At 41.2% G+C, this 21,504-nt stretch overlaps 1 protein-coding gene across 3 annotated transcripts in view; it reads left to right on the top strand.

The window, feature by feature from the left end:
• Nucleotides 1–21,504, top strand: part of LOC111865770 (sodium/potassium/calcium exchanger Nckx30C) — a 267,900-nt gene that overhangs the window by 175,860 nt on the left and 70,536 nt on the right. For 2 of the 3 annotated variants that reach the window (XM_033751953.1, XM_023854039.2), the window contains one exon: nucleotides 185–429. In XM_033751953.1, the coding sequence (XP_033607844.1) occupies nucleotides 185–429 (245 nt within the window). The remainder of the gene's footprint in view (nucleotides 1–184; nucleotides 430–21,504) is intronic. The other variant, XM_023854038.2, reaches the window with a different exon arrangement.

Here is a 21,504-nt window from a genome sequence, read left to right on the forward strand (position 1 = left end):
ATTAGACAGCGACCCAACGCCGAAGTCCGAAGATTCAGTCTCGGTATCCCCTCTCTCCTGAGCCTAATTTCGTGTCACGAATCAGGCGACTTGCGGTTGTCCCCTCTGACGAAACTCGGAGAGTCGAGACTCATGTAGCAGCACTGCGCGTGTGTATGCGAGTCCTGACTCACTCGTACAACAGCTCCCCCATGTGTTGCAGGGAAGGTGGATGAGAAGGCAACTCAACTTCACGCCATCGCGTCTCTCAAAGTTCTGTTGGACGCTACAAAACCTCACAATGGAGCGGCCACGACGTCGGCAGCCAATCACGTCAGTGTAGCCCAGAGGCTCGAGAATGAGAAAAACCAAGAGACGCAGCTCGCAGCCATGCAGGAGCAACCCAACGGCGTCGCCAGTGGCCTCGAAGACTCGGCGGCTGTCGACACCGTGAGTATTACTAACTTTGTTACCATAGGAAACAGGCCCAGAAAATCAAGAAGCGATAGCTGGAATTATTAGCAGTTGTCGGAACATGCAACTCTGGTTATGAACTTCGTTTTAACAAATTGTATTAGATTCATATCCTCACATATTTCTTGCTAATATTAACTCCCATGGTCATGATTTAATGAGGGCTCTTTCTTCGCCCTTTCGACGCCAGCACACTTACATAAACCCCGCGCGTCCTGCGTAAAGTACATTCAAGGATTTGATATCAATTCAGTCGATGATAGAAGAATTCTCAGGTCTGTTTGGTCACGAAACCTATGACTTATCTACTTAACCTTTCACCCTGTTTAGTGCAATAGAACTCATTTCGCGACTTACACATTTTCACGGAGAAGGAAAACAATGCTTTAATGGTCTTATGACGAACTGGTTAGCCCACAAAGAGCTTTGTGTGTTTCCTAGAAATTACTCTTTTCCTCATAATTAGTAAAATGAATCTAATTCTCCTTTTAGAAATATTCACGTCGAAAAGGGATTATTAGATTATTTTTTATAAAAACTGATTTGTTTGATTTTCCAAAAGCAACTTTTTAATTGTGTAAAATAGATTTGCCTCCAATTGGTTTTCGTTGCATGACAAGAAATAATCTAAACCCAAGGATATTAAAGGGAATATGAACATTAAAATTTAGCCCAATTAACGGAGAGCGGAAGTGTAAGAATTCCAAGATTTTCAGTCCCGTTCTTCTTCCGGAGATACGTATCTCCACATCATGTTCTTCTGTCATGAATACCGACTCGGAATTATTTCTGGCAAGTGGTAATGTCTGTAACGTTCGTATTAACTGTTATTTGAGCACGAATTTATCTCCTCTCTCATTACCACGATGGCGATTTTTACTGTCATTGTGTTGTCTAGTTTATGTGGTATGTTTTGCTGTGTGGTTTATACTCTAAAAATTATCTACTCTAAAATATCTAAAAATTATATTGGTAACGATGAAAGGGATGGCGAATTTCGAACAATACGAATTTTCTCTCATTTTTTTTTTGTTGGCTTTCATTGGTTCTGAGTAAAGGTAATAAATACATGAAGTTTAACCTGACTGCTTTGTTTGTAGAACGCACCACAGAAGAACAATCAATGAGTGATATGATTCTTTTTATCAGAAAGCGGGGGAACTCGTGAAATTTACGGAAGAACGCAAGTTCTGTATGGCGATAAATATATGAGTTAGACGAAAGTTTAGTTTTGATTAAAATGTTGAAATCAGTAGATAGGAGTTTTGTTATTGATGTGTATCACTGTAAACATGCTTTCAGATTAAGGAACATGCAGTATATTGTCGTATTCGGGACAACCAGAGGAGTAACACTGACGCAATTACATTAGCAGCGAGCACGACTGAGTGAAAGGGTAGTTTAAAATTGAACTGCACATATTCTAACGTGGATGGCCAGAGCGTTGCTAGCTAACAGACCTGTAAACACACGCGATACTCTCTCGCAACAATGGAACAACGAGGTTACGGAACCCGCTTCTACGCAACGGCTCAGTAAACAGACTTCCACGCAGGCGCAATGACATCACAATACAACAGTACTATCACGTGACTTGTCTGTGTTGTCAGTGCGGCGCCTATATTATGAATATCTGTTTAAGGTTAAGTCAGACGCCCTTGTGGAGGCGGGGTCGAATACCTCCACCGTGACCTGCGAGTCGTAGGAGGCGACAAAAAGGGAAGTCTCAAATCTGAGACAGTAAAATATAGTCGCGAGTACCTAGGGACTCGGACATAAGAAAGCCTGTGCTGGCAAGGACCAACAGCATATACACGGGATGGACAAAAATATAGAAACACCCAACAAAAAACACATTACCGTGACTAAAATGGTATTGGACAACCTCTGGCTTGAAGAACTGCTTGCAGTCTCATTGGAATGGATAAATAGAGGTCCTGTATGATTTGCAAGGGAATCTTGTACCATTCTTCCTGCAAAACATTGGCAAGTTCTGTTATCGACGATGGAGGTGGATAGCGCGCACGCAGATTGCTCTCCAAAACAGACCACAAAGGCTAATAATATTGATATCTGGCGATTGTGGGGGCCATGGAAGATGTGTCACTTCATCTTAGTGCTCAGAAAACCAGTCCTGGACGATGTGAGCTGTGTGAACACGGGCACTGTTGGCTTGGTAAATGGCATCACCACTGGGGAACAAAGTTTGTACCATGGGATGGACCTGGTCACCCAAAATGGTCACATAGTCGTTGGCAGTGACGTGACCTTGCAGGGTAATGATGGGTCCGACAGAATACCACGATATGGCTGCCCATATCGAGCCCCCGCCATGTTTCACTCTTGGCAGCAAACAACCCGGATCGTAAGCTTGGGATGGCGTTCTTCAGACGTAAATTCGGCCAGAAGTCGGAAACAGTGTGAAGGTGGACTCATCCGACCAAACGACCGCCTTCCATTGCTCCAAAGTCCAGGTTTTATGACTTCGGCACCACACTGTCCTCTTAGTGGCATTTTGATCACTGATGAGTGGCTTTGGAATTGCAGCTCGTCCAGAAATACCCTGCTCGTGGGGTTCCCTTCGTACTGTTTTGGTGCTGACAGGGTTTGTGAGCGTGACATTCAGTTCAGCAGTCACTTTTGCAGCTATAGTCTTCTTATTTTTCGTCACAATCCTCCGCAATGTTCGTCTGTCTCGGTCACTCAAGACACATTTCCATCCACGCTGGTATTTATCGGATGCGGTTTTTCTAGTCATCCTGTGTGCGGTCTTAATCTTGGATACTGTGCCTCGCGATACACCAAAAACCTCGTTACCTTGTTTACGGAAGCACCCACCGTATGGGCCCCAACAATTTGTCCGCGTTCCAATTGTGTTAGCTCTGACGTGATGCACGAGAAACTGCACAGAACACTGTCTCGACAACAGACGAAGCTTGCAACGTATTGCGGAGGTTGTACAGGTAGTGGTGTTGGGCAGATACGTCAGCGTCACCTACAAACGTCGCTAAAATAAACACTTCAATTCAGGCATGCATTTCACGAGGTGTTTCCATATTTTTGTCCATCTCCTCTACATAAGACAGACCTGTCCTCTCATCAGAGAGGACGCCCCACAGAAAACAAGACTGTGACTGTCAAACAGCAATAGGCCGCGCCATAGCTCAAGCGGTTAGTCGCTGGCTTCCCACCGCGGCGGCCCAAGTTCGATCCCGGGTCTGGTCAAGTGGGATTTGTGGTGGACAAAGTGGGGCTGGGGCAGGCTTTCTCCGAGTACTTTGGTTTCCCCTGCCAATCTTCATTCCACCAATTGCTCCACAATCACCCTCACCTATCATCTGGGGCTGGTACAATAGGCCAGAAGTGGCCGTAGTACAAGGGGCTTAGTCCCACCCCACTAGCAACAAAATAACAGCAATAAATATCTGGTGATGAGCCCCAGATGGGACTCGACACCAAGACTTAGTGACTGACTGGCCGTTAGTCTCAATGTGACTTTGACGTTGACATTAGTTAAGTCAGGAAGTGTGAGGAGAGTTCAGGAGAGCTCAAGACAGTTAAGAGACTAGTAAAGAGCGCTTACAAAAGAAGTGAATAGAAGACTGGCGTGTTAAAGTGACACAACTATTTGTAGTTACGACTATTGAATATCAAATAAACCGATTCACCATTCCAAACCCGCGTCTTAGTCACTAATACACGTGACAATTTATTCTGGTGAAATCAGGAAATGTGTGGACCGTTGGTCCAGTCGCACCGAAGAATAAGAAAATGGAATATGTCTGTCTACCATGCGTTTATGTTTTCAAAACATATGAAGGATCTTCGTTCATATTTCATGTTAACTTTGATTTCAGTTTTATAATTTAAGTTGAAGTCTTTAATTGATGTTTAAGGCCACAATGAATAAAATTAAAATTATTATTGACACTGAAGAAAGTTAAATTGTAAACAAAGTTATTTGTTCATTTTTACTTTCATAAAATATTTCTGAGACCTCGTTTTTAAAGTAAACTTTATAAATTAATTAAAGATCTCCTTCTCTAACCATTTTAACAGCAATATTTAAACCCAACGGTGCAGTGTTTTCTTGTTGCGTACAATCTTTCCTTTTGAATGCGCGGTACACCAAGGCAAGAAATATAAAATTGAGTCCGTCCTTTTCTGATTTTTCTTCGAACCTTATGTCTTTGTTCAGTCACTAGCAGAGATCGAACATAATTCTCGTCTGTGTCTCCTAGTTAGCAAGAGAGGCGCTCTGCTTCAACAGATAAATGGATCCTAGCAGTATCGTTACATCCGCGAGGCTGACTACATTACGTTCATCTTAATGTACACGCATGTTGTGTTCCTTAATGCCTTGCAACTCATAGCAGCTTACGTTTCCCTATATTAAACGCCTCATCATGTAACTTCACTAATTTTTTAAAATTTTTAATTATATGTATAAAACTGCATAATGAGGAGATTCATAACTTGTACTCTTCTCCAAGTATAATTAGAATGATCAAGTCAAGGAGGATGAGGTGGGCACGGAATGTAGTACGAATGAGGTGGAAGAGAAATGCATATAGGATATTGGTGAGAAAGCCAGAAGGAAAGAGACCACTGGAGGACCAAGACGTAAGTGGGTGAACAATATTACAATTGATCTTAGAGTGATAAGTTTGGATGATATGAATTTGATTGATCTGGCTCAGGATAAGGACCACTGGAATGCTCTTATGAATAAGGTAATGAACCTTCGTGTTCCATAAAATGCTGAGAAATTCATGAGTAACTGCAGAATTGGCGGATCCTCAAAGAAGGGATGAGCTCCGTAAGTAAGCAAGTAATTGTATGCATAGGAACAAGTAGAATTAGGATTAAATTACATCAAATGCAACAATGTTTTAATAACAAAATGAAGCTTTACGTGTTTCGGCCAGTGTTATCAGTTATAGGAAGGCGACCATTCCTTCGAAGGAAGTGCTTCACACACATCACATGCACGTTTATCGTAAGTTTTAAAGCAGTAGTATCCAAAATAGCAACATTTTCGATTGACTAGAACCTGGCTGTGAAGCACAATGGTCGCGATTTTCCTCGTAAGTCGTTGTGTTGTGTCGGTCCTGTTGGTGGTGAGAGCGATATAATGGTCATCATTGGCCGAAATACATATAGGCATTATTTTGTTATTAAAAATATTTTCCATCTAATGGTATTCAATCCTAATTTTACTTATGTTGTAGACTGCAACTGTCGAGAGTAATGCCTATCATTAAAATCTATAGGCACGTTTCAGTTCTTTTCCTCAATCGCTCGAGGTAGAAAGTTATTGTCACGTGTTTTAGTTTCCAAGACGTGGATTTGGATTGGTAAATCGGTTTATTGGAACTTCACTAGTCGTAACTACAATTAGGCCTTACACTCTCAAGATTACTGCGACTACAGCACATGTAACGTCACACACTAATTCGTCTTCTGGCCACACTGCTGTTCCCTTGGAACTCTGGAATTCAAGTGAAGTTAATTCCCACTCCAGTATTCTCTCATATCTTCTAGGCACGGACCACGCACAGAAAACACAGCCCTCTATTGTTGCATGGCGCAGAACACAGGTTAAGATAAACTCCGGTTTCCTAGAGTGTATCCACTTTAGCTGTAATTATTTATCTATCGAAGCTTTCAGTAGATGATATACATATAATTATAATAAATTGGAAGGGATATATAAGAAAGCTCTCGTCTCATCATTTGAGATACTATCCGTGAGTTTTCTCGGAGAGACTGAGGCAAACAAGAACACTTAGAATATACAGTCTCTGGGCAGAGATTCAAACCCCAGACCTATAGAAGTAAACATACATAAAAACCCAAGTGACAGTATGTAAGAAACGTGAAGGATTTTTTTGGAGAAGAAGAAGGTATTGAGGCATATGAATTTTTGTATACATTCTTAGTAAACACGATAGGAATGTGTAAGATTTGATGTTTTCACGGCGGTGACTATGAAGAAGGCCGTCTTCTTGGATGTGGTGCCGTGTAGATATTGTGTAAACCGACGTTTCGGAGGAAAATATCGCCTCCATCTTCAGGGTATAAAAATCCGCTAGCGACGAACCAGCGTGAGCAAGTGACTACAGCCACCTGAGGTGATACGTTCCTCCGAAACCTCGGTTTACACAATATCTACACGGCGCCACGTCCCAGAAAGCTGCATTTTTCACGATAGGAATAAAGTACGACAAGTTTCAGTATCTTTTTGCTAGAGTATTTAGTTGAATGCAAGAGGTCAAATACGATGAGGAGGAAGTACGGGACTTGTAAGGAACTCGAGAAGATCGAACAACAGCTCGGTAATGTACAATTCTGGGGGGGGGGGACTCTTGGCACAGACACAAGTATCAACGAAAGGAGAATTCGGCTTCAGAGCCAATTTGAACCACGTTACGTGATAAGCGTTTGCTCCGCTTCGTATCGGCCTCAACATTCGTCCGATTGCGATAACAGCATAGGGCTCATGATCCCAGGACAAGTACAGATCCCCTCTTTCCATTAAAAGAATTTGAAAAAGGTACTTGCTTTTCAATACGCCTTAAGTAGTTAAGCACATGGATAATTTTCACATTACTAAATGCAGGTAGCTATGTCTCCTCCTTAGGAAGTTAATAATCTCTCACTTAGTCAAGAATTCCTCTACATTTGTCTTATCAGTAGGTACATTTTGTTACCTTGTTACTTAATTGAGTACTTCTTTACACCGAGGGTCTCTAAGAACCCTAACAATTCTTCTGCCTAATTCGTCTTTTGCCTTTATCTCCTCAATTTTTTTTTTCATCGGCGCTACAGCCCTCATTTGGCCCTAGGCCTACTTCCATGAAACTCTCCGTTCGGTTCACTAGATCTTAGACATACGGTAGGACTCCTTGAGCGGATGATTAGCTCGTCGCAAGGCCTCTATCTGTACACAAACACAGAAAAACGTACACAAACATCCATGTCCTGAGTGGGATTCGAACCCACGATCCCGGCTTCCGAGCGAGCGAAGACAGTGCATGCCTTACACCGCTCGGCTACAGTGACTGGCAATGTATAAGAATAATATATAAGAATTCAGTTCGTACCTCACAGGAAACAGATCCGAACCCACGATCCCGGCTTCCGCGCGAGCGAAGACAGTGCATGCCTTAGACCGCTTGGCTACCGTGACCCGCCTCCTCAATTTTAGCCGCTGTAAATTGTACTTCACATCTTCCGGCTATCTCAGTCTGGGCCGCAATTCATTGCAGTTCTGAAAACAATCCGCATCTGGACTCGATACAGATGCAGTTCACATCCTCGTAACTAATTTTTTAAAGTCCCTTATAAGATTTTCCTACCATCTACACCTACGTCACTTCCCAGGTTTTTCGACTGATAATTTTCACGGACTCCTTATCTTCCCAACACGTGCTATATACCGGATCCTTGTCGCCCTCGTAGGGTTAATAATATTTTATGAAGAGTACTAATTACGAATCTCCTTATTAAGTAATTTTATGCAACCTCTGTTACTTCATCTCCCTTATATCGAAGTATTCTCCTCAGTTCCCGGTTCAGAGACATTACATTTTCATTAATTTCCTGCTGCCTTATAATTATTAGCGATAATTGAAACGGAAACAGTCAAATATACCCGAAATTTAAACAACGGAACCATAAAACTTAACGCAACACGTCTCACAGTAGATAAAAATGCAAGGGAAATAAAAGTAAAATGGGGGAAAATTCTGACGGAACTGTTGGCGTTCTGGAGCTGGGTACGGCATATTAAACGGAGATCTGAACTAGAAATATGTACAGATGCTTCATGCACGCCATTTTCGCTGTAAGTGGACGAAATCTAATTAGAGGGGTGGGTTGGACGGATTGTCAGTACACGCAAGGGTTTCGGAGAGTAAGGTTAAAGATTAAAGTTCGCTAGCAGCGCCTTCTTCAAAACGGTGGAGGTCAGCTGAACTTTCTTTGTCACCTTTCACTTTCCATTTCTCTAATCAGTTTGGATATTACTCGTTATTATACTTTAATTTACACCTAAGCATCCCAAGTGACCTCTTGCCTTGGCTTTCTAGAGGAGACCCCTCACTTTTTTACAGAAGATGCTTACCGATAATGGCCTGAAATGACCGAAATATGTCTTATAAAATGTTTTGCTATTGATGGACCATGCGACTCACCCATTTCTTGCCTTGGTGTCTCAATATATAAACTTCCCTGTGCGTACTACATGTCTCGCCGGTCACGGTAGCCGAGCGGTCTAAGGCATGCACTGTCTTTGCTCGCTCGGATGCCGGGATCTTGGATTCGAATCCCACACAAGGCACGGATGTTTAGTATGTGTATGTGTTTGTGTTGTCCTGTGTTTAGGTAGAGACTACAGAGTAGATAATGAAAAGTTCAGTCCAGTGTGACATACGAGTCTACAACACTTCATTCCTCATTCACCTTACATGATTCGATTCAAAAGAATCATCTTCAGAGGCGCACCACTACGATAAGGAAATACTATCACATATTTTAACAATATGCACTTTAGATATGACTAATGCTCTCTATATAAATTCTGTTATCATGGTTGGTTTTGATGTTTGTCTTAGGCACTCACAATGGCTCTTCTTGAAGTGTAGATTTACTTATGATGAGTTTCTTTTAGTGTATTTCCTGGTTATTCTGACTGGGGTTTTTTCACTGCACGCAATATGGTGTTCACTTTTCCATACAGTAGCCTCCCAATGTATTTAAAATTGTATTAAAATTTCCATGTAAAAAATAGTTATTATGTTAAAATATCTTGAGCCGACATTGGGTCATGTTGTTTTCCTCCTGATGGTGGGAGATGTCGTTTATTTCTCTTGATTTTATGTTCTTATTATTAGAGTGCAGTTCACGTGCGTGCTGTGTTGTTTGTAATTAATAGTGTGACGGACCAAAATGAGACAAGTTAAATTTAGGTAGAGGCCTTGCGACGAGCCGATCATTAGCACAAGGAGTCCTACCGTCTGTAAAATGATCATGAAACTGAAAAAATCTGAGGCCAGGGCCCAAGGGGGGCATAGAGCCAGTAAATAAAAAGCACTACATGTCTCGGCATTTTTATTATGCTTGATCTTTTCTCCCTCCCTGAAAAAGAGCATGAATTTTGAGGTTCTACATTGCAGACTCAAGCCATGTCACTCATCTCTTAGCACTTCAGCAATAGAGTTTCTTCCCTAACAGACTGAGATCATGTTTCATGCCTATATGAACAATAAAATTATAACAAATCAAGTCCATATCAACACTCTTTCTAAAGAACAGTGCAGGTTTCTGAAGGAGGAACATTTAGGAAGGAGTAAAACAGGGTATGGTTTATGATAGAATCTCTGTTTGTTTGTTTACAGCCCCAGTGGGCCTAGGCCTACCTCCATGAACTCCGTTCACTTCGGTTTTTCTAGATCTTACACATTCGGTAGGACTCCTTGGGCGGGTGATCAGCTGGTCGCAAGGCCTCTACCTGTACACAAACACAGAAAAACGCACACACACACAAACTAAACATCCATGTCCTGAGTGGGATTCGAACCCACGATCCCGGTTTCCAAGCGAGCGAAGACGGTACATGCCTTAGACCGCTCGGCTACCGTGACCGGCTCTCAGTTTGTTACGTCACATAATTAGCTAGAACACACGCTTCCACTCTCGTAGTACTGTAGGTACTCCTACATCTTCCCCTCTGAAGGAGTCTAATTGCATGAAGATCGAAGATCAGATTGAATCTGATTATGTTCTATTGACCGCCTGCTTAACTGACTGTTGTGTCCGCATTTCGCTACAACTCTGACTGGTTGCTCGCCTATTTAGCCATAAATTCGTGATCTATTCTGCATTCTTATGTCATAAATATATTACCATCAATTACGTAACCTGTTGTACCCAGCCTTTCTATGTAGGTCGCAAAATTGTCTCTTCGAATTTTAGAACTGATCCCTAGGACTCCATCAAAACAGATTATAATTTACCTGTTCCCTTAAACGGGTGTGAAACTTGGCCTTTCACTCTGAGGACAGAACATGGATTTTGAGGACAATTTTAAGCTCTAAATGCTGAGGTGAATGTCTGTACACACACACACACACACACACAAAATGAATTCACCACCCTTGTAGACTTCTGAATTCAAACATGGTAGTGGTTATAATTAATTGTACCTCAATCTATATTATTGTGGTGTTTTCCGCCATTTTACAAGTATGACGAAATGGCCTGGGGGCGGTACCTGGGCTGGGCTGGGCTATGTGGTGTCTGTTTTTGACACGGAAATGATGTAGTATTGTCCGGGGTCTGCGGCCCCCGGGATTTGCGGGCCCCAGCCAACAGCCACTGCAGCAGAACGAGAGGAACATGGCGCCGTTTGGCGCACGACCAAGCAATAAGAAACACCGAGCCAGAGAGAAATTTATCCGAGGGTCGATTACTCAAAGGGAATTCTGAGCTCTCTCCCGCCCCCCTCCCTTCTACGTCCACTTCTCCATACACCTCTTCTTGGCCCGTCACGCCCGCCACACAAAGGAGTGCCTTTCCAAGCGCCCAGATAAAGATTCTTTTCTCGGAGGAATATAGCTGATTTAGTGTCTCTACGGCATTTCAGATGTCCTGCAAAACGCACGCAGCTTCTCTCATTTTTACACATACACGCCCTCTACTTTGAGAGGAGAATCTTCTTGGCAACATCCCAGCTGAGATATATTTATTATCAACAGCGTAATTACTGAATATCAAATGCTAGCCCATTTTCTCTAGCGTTTCATATTAAATAAACTGTACTAATGTAATGGAATTGACCAAGGCGTAGGTGGGTGAACAATATTAAAATGGACCTTAGAGAGATAGGGTGGTATGGTATGGACTGGATTGATCTGGCTCAGGATAGGGATCAGTGGAGGGCTCTTGTGAAGACAGTAATGAGCCTTCGGGTTCCTAAAAATTCTGAGAAATTCTTGAGTACCTGCAGAATTGCCGGCTCCTCAAGAAGGGCTCGGCTCCATGAGTAAGTAAGTAATGTAAAGGAATTGATAATTTGTCATGAGAGCCATATTACTGTATACATAATACAGCCGTTAAACCAAGAAATGTTAACAGAAGCGGCCATAAATTGCACTGAAAGGACTAAGCTGCTCTTACTAAGATATGCATGTACAGTACGCATGTCTAGAGCGAGAATTGTTACACTGTTCAACGAAATGTGTGGTCATTTAGAATTTCGAGCTGGTCAGTATTATACAAGTGTAATGTCATGAGGGAATATTACGCAAATTCATGTGGAGAAATTTGTGTCCTCCGCTACCGGCAGAAGGCAGGTAACGACGTTAGCGAAAGAGAAAATTGTTGAGACCCGTTACCAGGCAACGAGTGGTGAAGATATAGCAGCCTGAGAACACTTAGCATGTGCTGTAGTAAGGAGTGAGCGAATTAGTGAGAGCATTATAATTACATGTCAAATAAAGTTGTTCCTGTGCTTAACTATTTAAGCACTACGCCAAGAAGGCGTATGGGGGAGTGGATGTGTACACCCAAATTTTCTTGACCTCGGTACTAATTGGAGGTGAATGGTCAGCTTCACACCCCGGCCGCTTTAACACGGGATAAAACGACCCGGTACCCATTGTATAGGAGGCGGGATGGGCCCCAGAGCCGGTCTGGACAACGTAGAGAACAGAAAATTCTTGACTGTGCCGAAACTCAAATTCCGAACCCTTGTCGTCCAGCATGTAGGCAGTCGCAATACCGACTGCGCTATCCCGGCTCCATAATTACGTGTAGTTACGGTTTGTAAGTGTTCAATCAATCCGATTACTAACCCAAACCCCGTGTCTAGTCACTGTTAATGACAGTATATAACTTAGCGCCTAGATGCAAACTGTCGATTTCAGGAGGGCATCTTCATTTATGCCAATAACTTTGCTCTCAAGGGATATTCGGCTTTGCTTCTAAACTAACTTAACAGATTTGGGTAAATTGGATCCTGCTTAAAGACGCTTGAGATAAGCTACTGAGCTTCATCCGCCGTTAGTTTTGTGCTGCGTTTATGGGGGGGGGGAACTTGCCAGGTTAATGTTTATCAAGGCATTTCTTTTCCAGAACAATGCTCCAGCACACGTGGCAGCTAAGAAAGTAGGTTAAGTATATACTGCACGCATTAGAGTAGACTTTGCTTTCGTAGTTAGAAAAAAAACCATATAAAACATTTTCGCTTGTTAAGTAAGTTATAATTGCTCTATATAATCACACGACTGAACAGAACCAAACAGCTAATTAAAACTTCAGCAGTGTTGTTCGCGTCTCCGAGTCCTATAGTTGTACCAAATCAAAATGGGAAAAGGGCCTAAAATTACAAGCCATCAATAAACACTCTCTCTCCAGTATCCGGTCAGTAACAACGTTATTCGTTTGTTGGTGAATTATTACAAAAATACAGGATTTGAGGTTCTTTCAGCGGTGGTTATGAAGTGTTTTATTCTCTGGCATGTAATGTCGTGTAATGTCGTGTGGAAGTCACCCAACATTTCGGAGGGTCGTTCTTGCTGCTTGCTTCACGCTATTTTCTTGCTTGGTATAAAGAAACCCGCTAATTATATTAATTACGGCTCTTGAAAATATACAAAACTATAATTTTTCCTCTAGTTCTATATGGGTGTGAAACTTCGTCTCAGACATAAAGGGAAGAACATAGACTGAGGGTGTTTGAGAAGAGGGTGCTGAGGAGAATATTTGGATCGAAGAGAGATGAAGTGACAGGAGGTCGGAGGAAACTTCATAATGAGGAGCTCCATAACTTGTACTCTTCTTCAGGCATAATTAGAATGATCAAGTGAAGGATGAGGTGGGCAGGGCATATAGCACGAATGGGGGAGACGAGGATTGCATATAGGATATTGGTGGGAAAGCCAGAAGGAAGGAGACCACTGGGAAGGCCAACACGTAAGTCGGTGGCCAATATTAAAATGGATCTTAGAGAGATAGGATGGGATGGTATGGATTGGATTTATCCGGCTCAGGATAGGGAGCAGCGGAGGGCTCTTGTCAACACGGTAATGTACCTTCGGGTTCCATAAAGTGCTGGGAAGTTCTTGAGTAGCTGCACATTTGGCAGCTTCCGAAGAAGGGCTCAGCTCCATGAGTAAGTGCATATTTCCTTCTTTATAAACAACATGACACATTAGATGTTGCTGTACTCTTAGATGCAGAAACGCCAGCCAATTACTACAGCGGCTACAACACAGTCTCCAAAATTAACATGTAATCATTGAATTAATGCAAACTTCTTTCGAATACTTCATGATAAGATTACATATTTTTATACAATATTTTTATGTAATATATTGAAAGGTATTTAACATTTGTGTCAACTAGTACTTAAATCCGAATATAAAGAGATTATGAAATATAACCATGTAAATTTATAAAGTCCTCCTTTTTTAGGTTTCCGAAAGCGAAGTGTTCCCTCTTGCTGGTCTTCAAGGGCAGGTACTGGGTTTGATTTCCGCACTCACTTGCAGCCTGTGAGCACCCTCACTCACTACAACATATCCCCTCCCTTAACCTACTGTATATTGTCTTCCATAACGAGGAAATATTCTCCTGTTTTGATGTCAGAACTTTATCTTAAGTTATCCCACGACTGTTTCCTTCCAAATCCTCTTCAATTCATTGTTCACAAACATCCAGTCATTCCAAAGAGCGTGATTCACTGTCAGCGTCATTAAATGAACACAATTTATGCCTAGTAAATTATCACACTCTTCAATATTGCACCAGTCTTGAATTCTTCACGTCAGCAAATCTTATTTATGTTACGTGTTCAATGTCACCTATTTTTTCACGCACTTTGAAAGCACCGCGTGCTTCTGTGTGTCTCTGTGAGTGCACACTACCGTGATAATTCCCATTTCAGCTGAACAGCTCTTTAACGCATGCGCTCTCCAGTAGGCGCTTTCGTCATTGCTAGCATCAGAAAGTTTTCCGTAAGTTCGCTTTTCCGGATACAAAGCGCAATTCAGGAACAGGGCCATTAAGTAGTGGTTGGTAACCCTGTAACTTTATACAAGTTCTTATCAAACCTCACAGCATGTAACTATGTACTTCAGATATCTGATATTAATAGTAAGTCAGTTGGAGTTCTTATTGCCAGTCTCCACATACAATTCTATGCTAACTTGAGCCAAGTTCATCTTTGTTCATGAAAACGTACAAATTAGAAAGTTAAAGAAACAAACCTAAAATCCTACAAATTAGAAAGCTATTTGTTAAAATTGTGAGTTAGGACAACTTTCATTTATGGCATCGTACCTATGCTGTATGGGAGTACTTTAACAAGAGAGCTGGTACAGCCCATATCTCTCTTCTAGTATATCAGAATCAATGGCTATATATATTTTGAACAATTTAGTGTGTTTATTGACTCTAAATTATAATTAAATAACGTAAACACAAATCACCGTGTTAGGTGTGTTAGGTTCCGGTCCTCACGGTCTCTTCGCTTGCGGATTTTCTTATTTTTCCTTCTACCCTGAAGTTGGAGGCGATACGTTCCTCCGAAACGTCGGTTAACATCACATCTACACGGTGCCACACACCCCAGAAGACTGCTTTCTTCTTAGTCACCGCCGTGAAAACCTCAAATCTTACAAACGCATTTTAATTCGCTGTTTCAGTCAATTGCCTTCATTTCTTGTATGTACAGAATGAATTTAGAAAACAGCAAACGGCGTGAAAAGAAATTAACTTCAAATCTTCTCATTATGTTTATACTCGTATATTAAATTATAAATTTATATAATTTAGAATCTTAGTACTATTAGTTACGTAAGTAACTACTTTTGAATAAGTTCACTATAACCTATATAACCAATATTAAAATGGATCTTAAAGAAATATGATGGGATGGTATGAATTGGATTGATCTGACTTAGGATAGGGACAAGTGGAGTGCTCTTGTAAACATGGTAATGAACCCGGGGGTTTGCATAATATGCTGGGAAGTTCTTGATTAGCTGCACATATGGCAGCTCCTCAAGAAGGGCTCAGCTCCCTGAGTGAGTGAATTTTATTTAATGATCTTATAAATGTGTCGCATAGTAGAAAAATGGACGCACTCCACTGGCTGGATCGTCAAAATTCGCATAGGATCTTCAGTATTTACCGTTGCTGTTACTTCTCCAGTGTTGCCTTCAGCTTTCTGCGACCTCTGAACAGAACATGGAATCATTATTGGATTCTGCACACGTTTCACAGATCAGTGCTTCGTAAAATAAGAACTTCAATGATATTCGTAATAACAAAGACCCAACGTAGAAATAAGTGAATAAATAATTTGCATTTACCAAACAAACCTTGTAGCATGCGGACTTGTTTATTTTGCAGCTACTTCAACTGCCTAGTGAACTACCATTTTGCGTATTTCGGTGCTTGAAAAGTGTTGTAAGTGAACGACAGAACAATTGAGGCATGCAAATAAATCAACGACAGACACTTTTAAATAAATTCAGCACATAATTGATTAATGTTAAAGGTGTGAGGCTCTCTTAAGTCCTTCAGGAAGCAGGAATACAATATTTAATTAGGGTTGCTGAGGCCATTTCTTGGCAGTCAAAACAAACACCAAATCTAATTTATGACTTGCTTTGAATATAATCGATACCATCGTAGATTTTCCCTTCTCGGATTAGTTGAGGAAAATGAATTTCCAAAACATAAATATCCATATTCGTTCCGTTTTTAAAGTTAACAACTCTGTCATATTAACACAGCAGAAAACTAACCTAACTTTACGCATTTCGTTATTCAAAATTTTCTCAGGACTTAAAAAAAAAGAAGAAAAAAAGAAAAGCGTTGATTAATAAAATTCAACTCTGTGGATACCAGATTTTAAATATGACGAATTCTACTCTCACATATACAAAATAATATTATCACGTGCTGGGTGTATAACGCGACAAATAACTTCACGCCTAATTGGATATAGCGAATTTTATTCCACACTCGCTCATACAATCACAAAGTTTACAATCTCACAACTACTGCTATCTGCAGTATTACAAATACTAGACTGCATACTCTTCTCTGGCCAACTCGTAACTCTTCCCTGGCCAACTCGTAAATAACTCTTGAATAGTCTTCGCTGCTCCTTATTTAGCCTCCTTACGGACAACACAGAAAACAGCTACGTAATAAGCATCACTGTTGTCTGACGCCGTGTTTGCCGACAGCCTAGCAACGCTGTCGGGAGTTGTTTACTGCTGAGTAGCAACGGCGGCATCCCGTGTTACGTCACCGCTGGCGGGGTAGGCGAAGGAGTGTTGACTTGCCTGTTACCTTAGTAACGACAGCTATCCGATGGTGTTACGTCACCGCTGGCGGGGGGGGGGAAGGGTGTCCTGCATAGCGTAACACGTCACAATATACTATTCTTGCAATTAATATAACATATTAATAATTCCATAATTCTTTCTCTTCATATTATTTTAGGCCTACATTGGTGAAAATTTGGAGTTTTTGTCACCCATTTAATTAGTGTTCCTCTACAGGACCTGTCAGAATATCATCAGTGGATGACGTCTCTACTCAAGACACCTGCTTAGAACAAATTTACTTATTGCTCCATATTATCGAGAGTAGGTTGTAAATATTCCAGTAATTAAATAAAAAAAATAAGAAGGAAGGAAGTACTTATTGAAAGGAACGGGAAAGCGTTTGGAAACCATTAGCGGTCAAGAGACGAATTCTTCAGAGAAGTTTGAAAGGTATTATTTTCTAACATTCCTGATCACGAACCTTGCAATATCCACTCCATTCCCGTGTGCTACAAACACCTGCCTCTGTGAACAGCTCCATATCAGTGAGTTCGGCCCAGTGAGCTTAGCTGAAGACCAGCCAAGACCGTCACGTGACAAGGCATATGTGTGACGCTCTGGGAGAAATAAAAATGTTCTAGCCCTTCTACTTCTCATTATCCGTTTTAAATTCATCGATTATTGCATTACAATTGAATTATTTTATTCACAAGAGCACCTGTCGTACTCTGTATTCATAAGCATGTAATGATGCTGTATCAACCTCAGTGCTTCTTGACGTCGAAACGTATGAGATGACGGCGAGGGATTTGCAGAGGAAGTGGTCGTGACCTACTAAAAGCTTAAGTATGAAAGAAATTATATACATAAGATATTGATGGAATTTGGTGTGAGAGGCTTGCATCAAAATTTTCTGGGCGATTTCGTTTTTAAAGCAAGTGCGTCATTTGTGCAAGGCCTTGTATATGCTTCTCAATGTGTCTTATAAGCCTCTTCATAGATTTTGTTCAAACAGGATATGGGAGACTTTCACTAATTACAATGTATTTATTTACATTTCTCATCGTGCTTATTAAATTTCAAAGAATGTTCCTGGTAATTCTTTGTACCACTTTGTGGCTACTTACTTTTAGCCTCGCTTTATTTCGTACAAAGGCGATCTGTCAGTTATTAATGATTGAAACATGTTTTGAAGACATCATATAAAAATTATACACTTACGTTTCACTAGCCGAGATGAAATGGCTTCAGTTATTGTACTAACAGCTCTGTCCAACTTATCCAAGTTTCTGACTTGTAATTTCGACTAGAGATGCTGTCGCCATGGTTTCCAGTGCAATCAGAATCCACTACAGTAAAACTATAGGTCTTAATTGCCTTTCTCAATATACTGCAGTGTTTGCGGATTCTAGTGCTATTAATCTGTGCAAACAGCATCTACTTTAAGCAGTGCTTATGTAAACCATGGACTCAGTTCGTGAATGGTTTCTTACTGCGCAACTGCAGGAGTCGCTCTCACAGAAACGTTGTTTAACAAGAAATTGATTTCAAGTACTTACTCAAATTTGTCAAATATAATTTTTATTGTATGCTATCTTAGACACATTAACACATTGGATTTAAAAATATGCGTCCATGACTTTCAGTGACAGCTTACTTTCATTTTGCTCTTATTTCAATTATTCATTCGAAAGACCGCGGTTTATGTCACACAGATGTGAATAATCTTAATTAAATTTCTTTGTTGGGTTTGAATATAGTGAGACATGACCTTGTATGGCGATGTTCGTTTTTAAATACTGCTTTTTAGAAAAGAAGGATCGTCTTTTTTCGGGTTCTTTAGAATTGTATATGGACCGCCTCTGTGGTCTAGCGGTCAGAGTTCCTGGCTACAAATTCAGTGGCCCCGGGTTCGATTCCCGGCGCTACAATATTCTCTGAGAAGTAGTGGGTCTGGAACGGGGTCCACTCAGCCTCTTGAGGATAATTGAGGAGCTACTTGAATGGAAAAGTAGGGGCTATGGTCTAGAAAACCGAAATTAATAGCCCGGGGGTGGGGGAAATTCGTTGCGCTGACCACGCGACACCCTCTATCCGCAAAAGTTGGCACTAACTTCGTCGACCAGCGGTGGTCGCTTGGTCGGTATATTTCGCTTATGGACTAAACGCCACGGTTTTATTTTATANGTGGTCTAGCGGTCAGAGTTCCTGGCTACAAATTCAGTGGCCCCGGGTTCGATTCCCGGCGCTACAATATTCTCTGAGAAGTAGTGGGTCTGGAACGGGGTCCACTCAGCCTCTTGAGGATAATTGAGGAGCTACTTGAATGGAAAAGTAGGGGCTATGGTCTAGAAAACCGAAATTAATAGCCCGGGGGGTGGGGGAAATTCGTTGCGCTGACCACGCGACACCCTCTATCAGCAAAAGTTGGCACTAACTTCGCCGACCAGCGGTGGTCGCTTGATCGGTATATTTCGCTTATGGACTAAACGCCACGGTTTTATTTTATAGAATTGTATATGAAGAAGAATATGAGTAGTTTTAATTGATATTTCTAATTAAATTACATATTGAGTTTTGTCATTTACACTTTTTTCTTTATATTCGCGTTGGAGAAATTAGGCGTCACATTAAATTCAGGATTATACAGAGTATGCGAGTGTGACGTCGGGTTATGGAAGCATAGCTCATGTACTAAACTAACTAACTGCACGGAGCTGAGCTCTTCTTGAGGGCTCATCAGTGGTGCAGCTACTCAAAAATTTTCCAACATTATATAGAACCCGAAATTTCATTACTGTGTTCAAAAAATCCCTCCGCTGCTCCCTATCTTAAGACAGATCAATCCTGTCCATACAACACAATCCTTCTTCTATAAGATCCATTTTAATATTATCCACCCAACTACATCTTGGTTTCCAAAGTGGTTTCTGTTCTTCTCGCTTTCCCACCAATATTCTATATATATATATATATATTCCTCTTTTTTTTTCCAACTCCTGCCTTGTACAGCTTCTTTAATTCACACTAAACCCCTATATTTTCCGTGTTACACAATGATACCTCAGCAACGTTGCGAAGTAGACTTGTAACCCTGAACAACGGATCCTTATGGGTGCTAAGCGGGGTCAGTTGAGCTCTCGATTTCTTAATAAGATGTTCTCCCCCACCCAAGTCTCTCAGTCGGGCTTGGGGCTGGCTGTGCTAGAGGGAGGAATATATCTCCCAGCATTCCTAGCGTGTTTTGATTATGAATAAGCCTTGGACAAAGCGAATGCTATGATGGAGGGAGGCTTTCCGCCACGGCTGGCGAGAGCAGTCCGCGTTGTGAAACTCAAATTATATTTGAGTGAGAAGAAGAAAATGGGGAAAAATATATAAATCAGTTCGTGGACATGGAAGTGTAAGGGATTACCTCCCACCTTGTTCACCTATATGCAGAGGAAGTAATAAATATGTGGAAGATTGAACCGGAAGAATATTTTATATAAACAAAATTGCGTTCAATAATTTACTTTTCGCTGATGAACTGGTGATTGTAGCTAGGTAAGAAGACAATCTGAGAAAATAACAAGAATTCAGAGAACTAAGTGCATACTTTCCTTTTACTGCATATTGAATATTTGATACCGCACGGACCGCATAGAAACATCACATTCAGCACTTCTTCTATCATTGCTTATGCATTCAGTATGGCGGGAAAACGTTTACCGAGACATTTCCTAGCAAAAACGGGCAGGATACTCATATACACTGACGGTCAGTTGATCTCACAAATCTCATTTAATTTTTCAAAATAAGGGAGTGGTCTAAAGGATTTTTGTCTTATCTGAGGTCCAAAAATAAATAAAAATTATAATATACAAAATTATAATTTTGCCTGTTGCTTTGTATGGGTGTGAAACTTGGTCTCTGACATTACGGGAGGAACACAGACTGAGGGCGGTTGACGAAAGAATTGAGAATATTTGGACCGAAGAGAGATGATGTGACAGGAAGTTGGAAAAAACTACATAATGACAAGCTTCATAACTTGTACCCTTCTCCAAGTATAATTAGAATGACTAGGTCAAGAAGGATGAGATTGGCAGGGCATGTGGCACGAATGGGAAAGTATAGGAATACATATAGGATATTGGTGGGAAAACCAGAGAGAAAGAGACCACTGGAAGACCAAGACGTAGTTGGGTGGACAATTTTAAAATGGAACTTAGGTAGGATGAGATGGTATGGATTGGATTGATCTGGCTCAGGATATGGACAAGTGAAGGGCTGTTGTGATCACGGTAATGAACCTTCAGGTTCCATAAAATTGTGGAAAATTCTTGAGTGGCTGCCGAATTGGCGGCTCCTCCAGAAGGGTTCAGCTCCGTGAGTAAATAAGTAAGGTTTTAATGTGAATTCTGATAAGCAAATGGATATCAATGTAAAACGACAAAGATTTCAATAAATATGTGGTGCACTTATTAGAATCTTTGCCGGTAACGTTAGGCAGGTGACACTACTAACCTTCCATAATGTGAGTATTATGGCAATAGGAAATCTTCTCTGTGGGATTTCGGGCAGGAAACTGACCGGAAGACAGAGAGCTACATTAGAAGCTGCTGGTGTTTGCTTCCTGAGAGCTTCGTCAGGTTACTGATTTACTGATCACAGACATAATAAAGAGTCAAGATATGAACTACAAATAAGGGTCGTGCCA

Source organism: Cryptotermes secundus, unplaced genomic scaffold (assembly GCF_002891405.2).
Source record: "Cryptotermes secundus unplaced genomic scaffold, Csec_1.0 scaffold612, whole genome shotgun sequence".
Classification (NCBI taxonomy): domain Eukaryota; kingdom Metazoa; phylum Arthropoda; class Insecta; order Blattodea; family Kalotermitidae; genus Cryptotermes; species Cryptotermes secundus.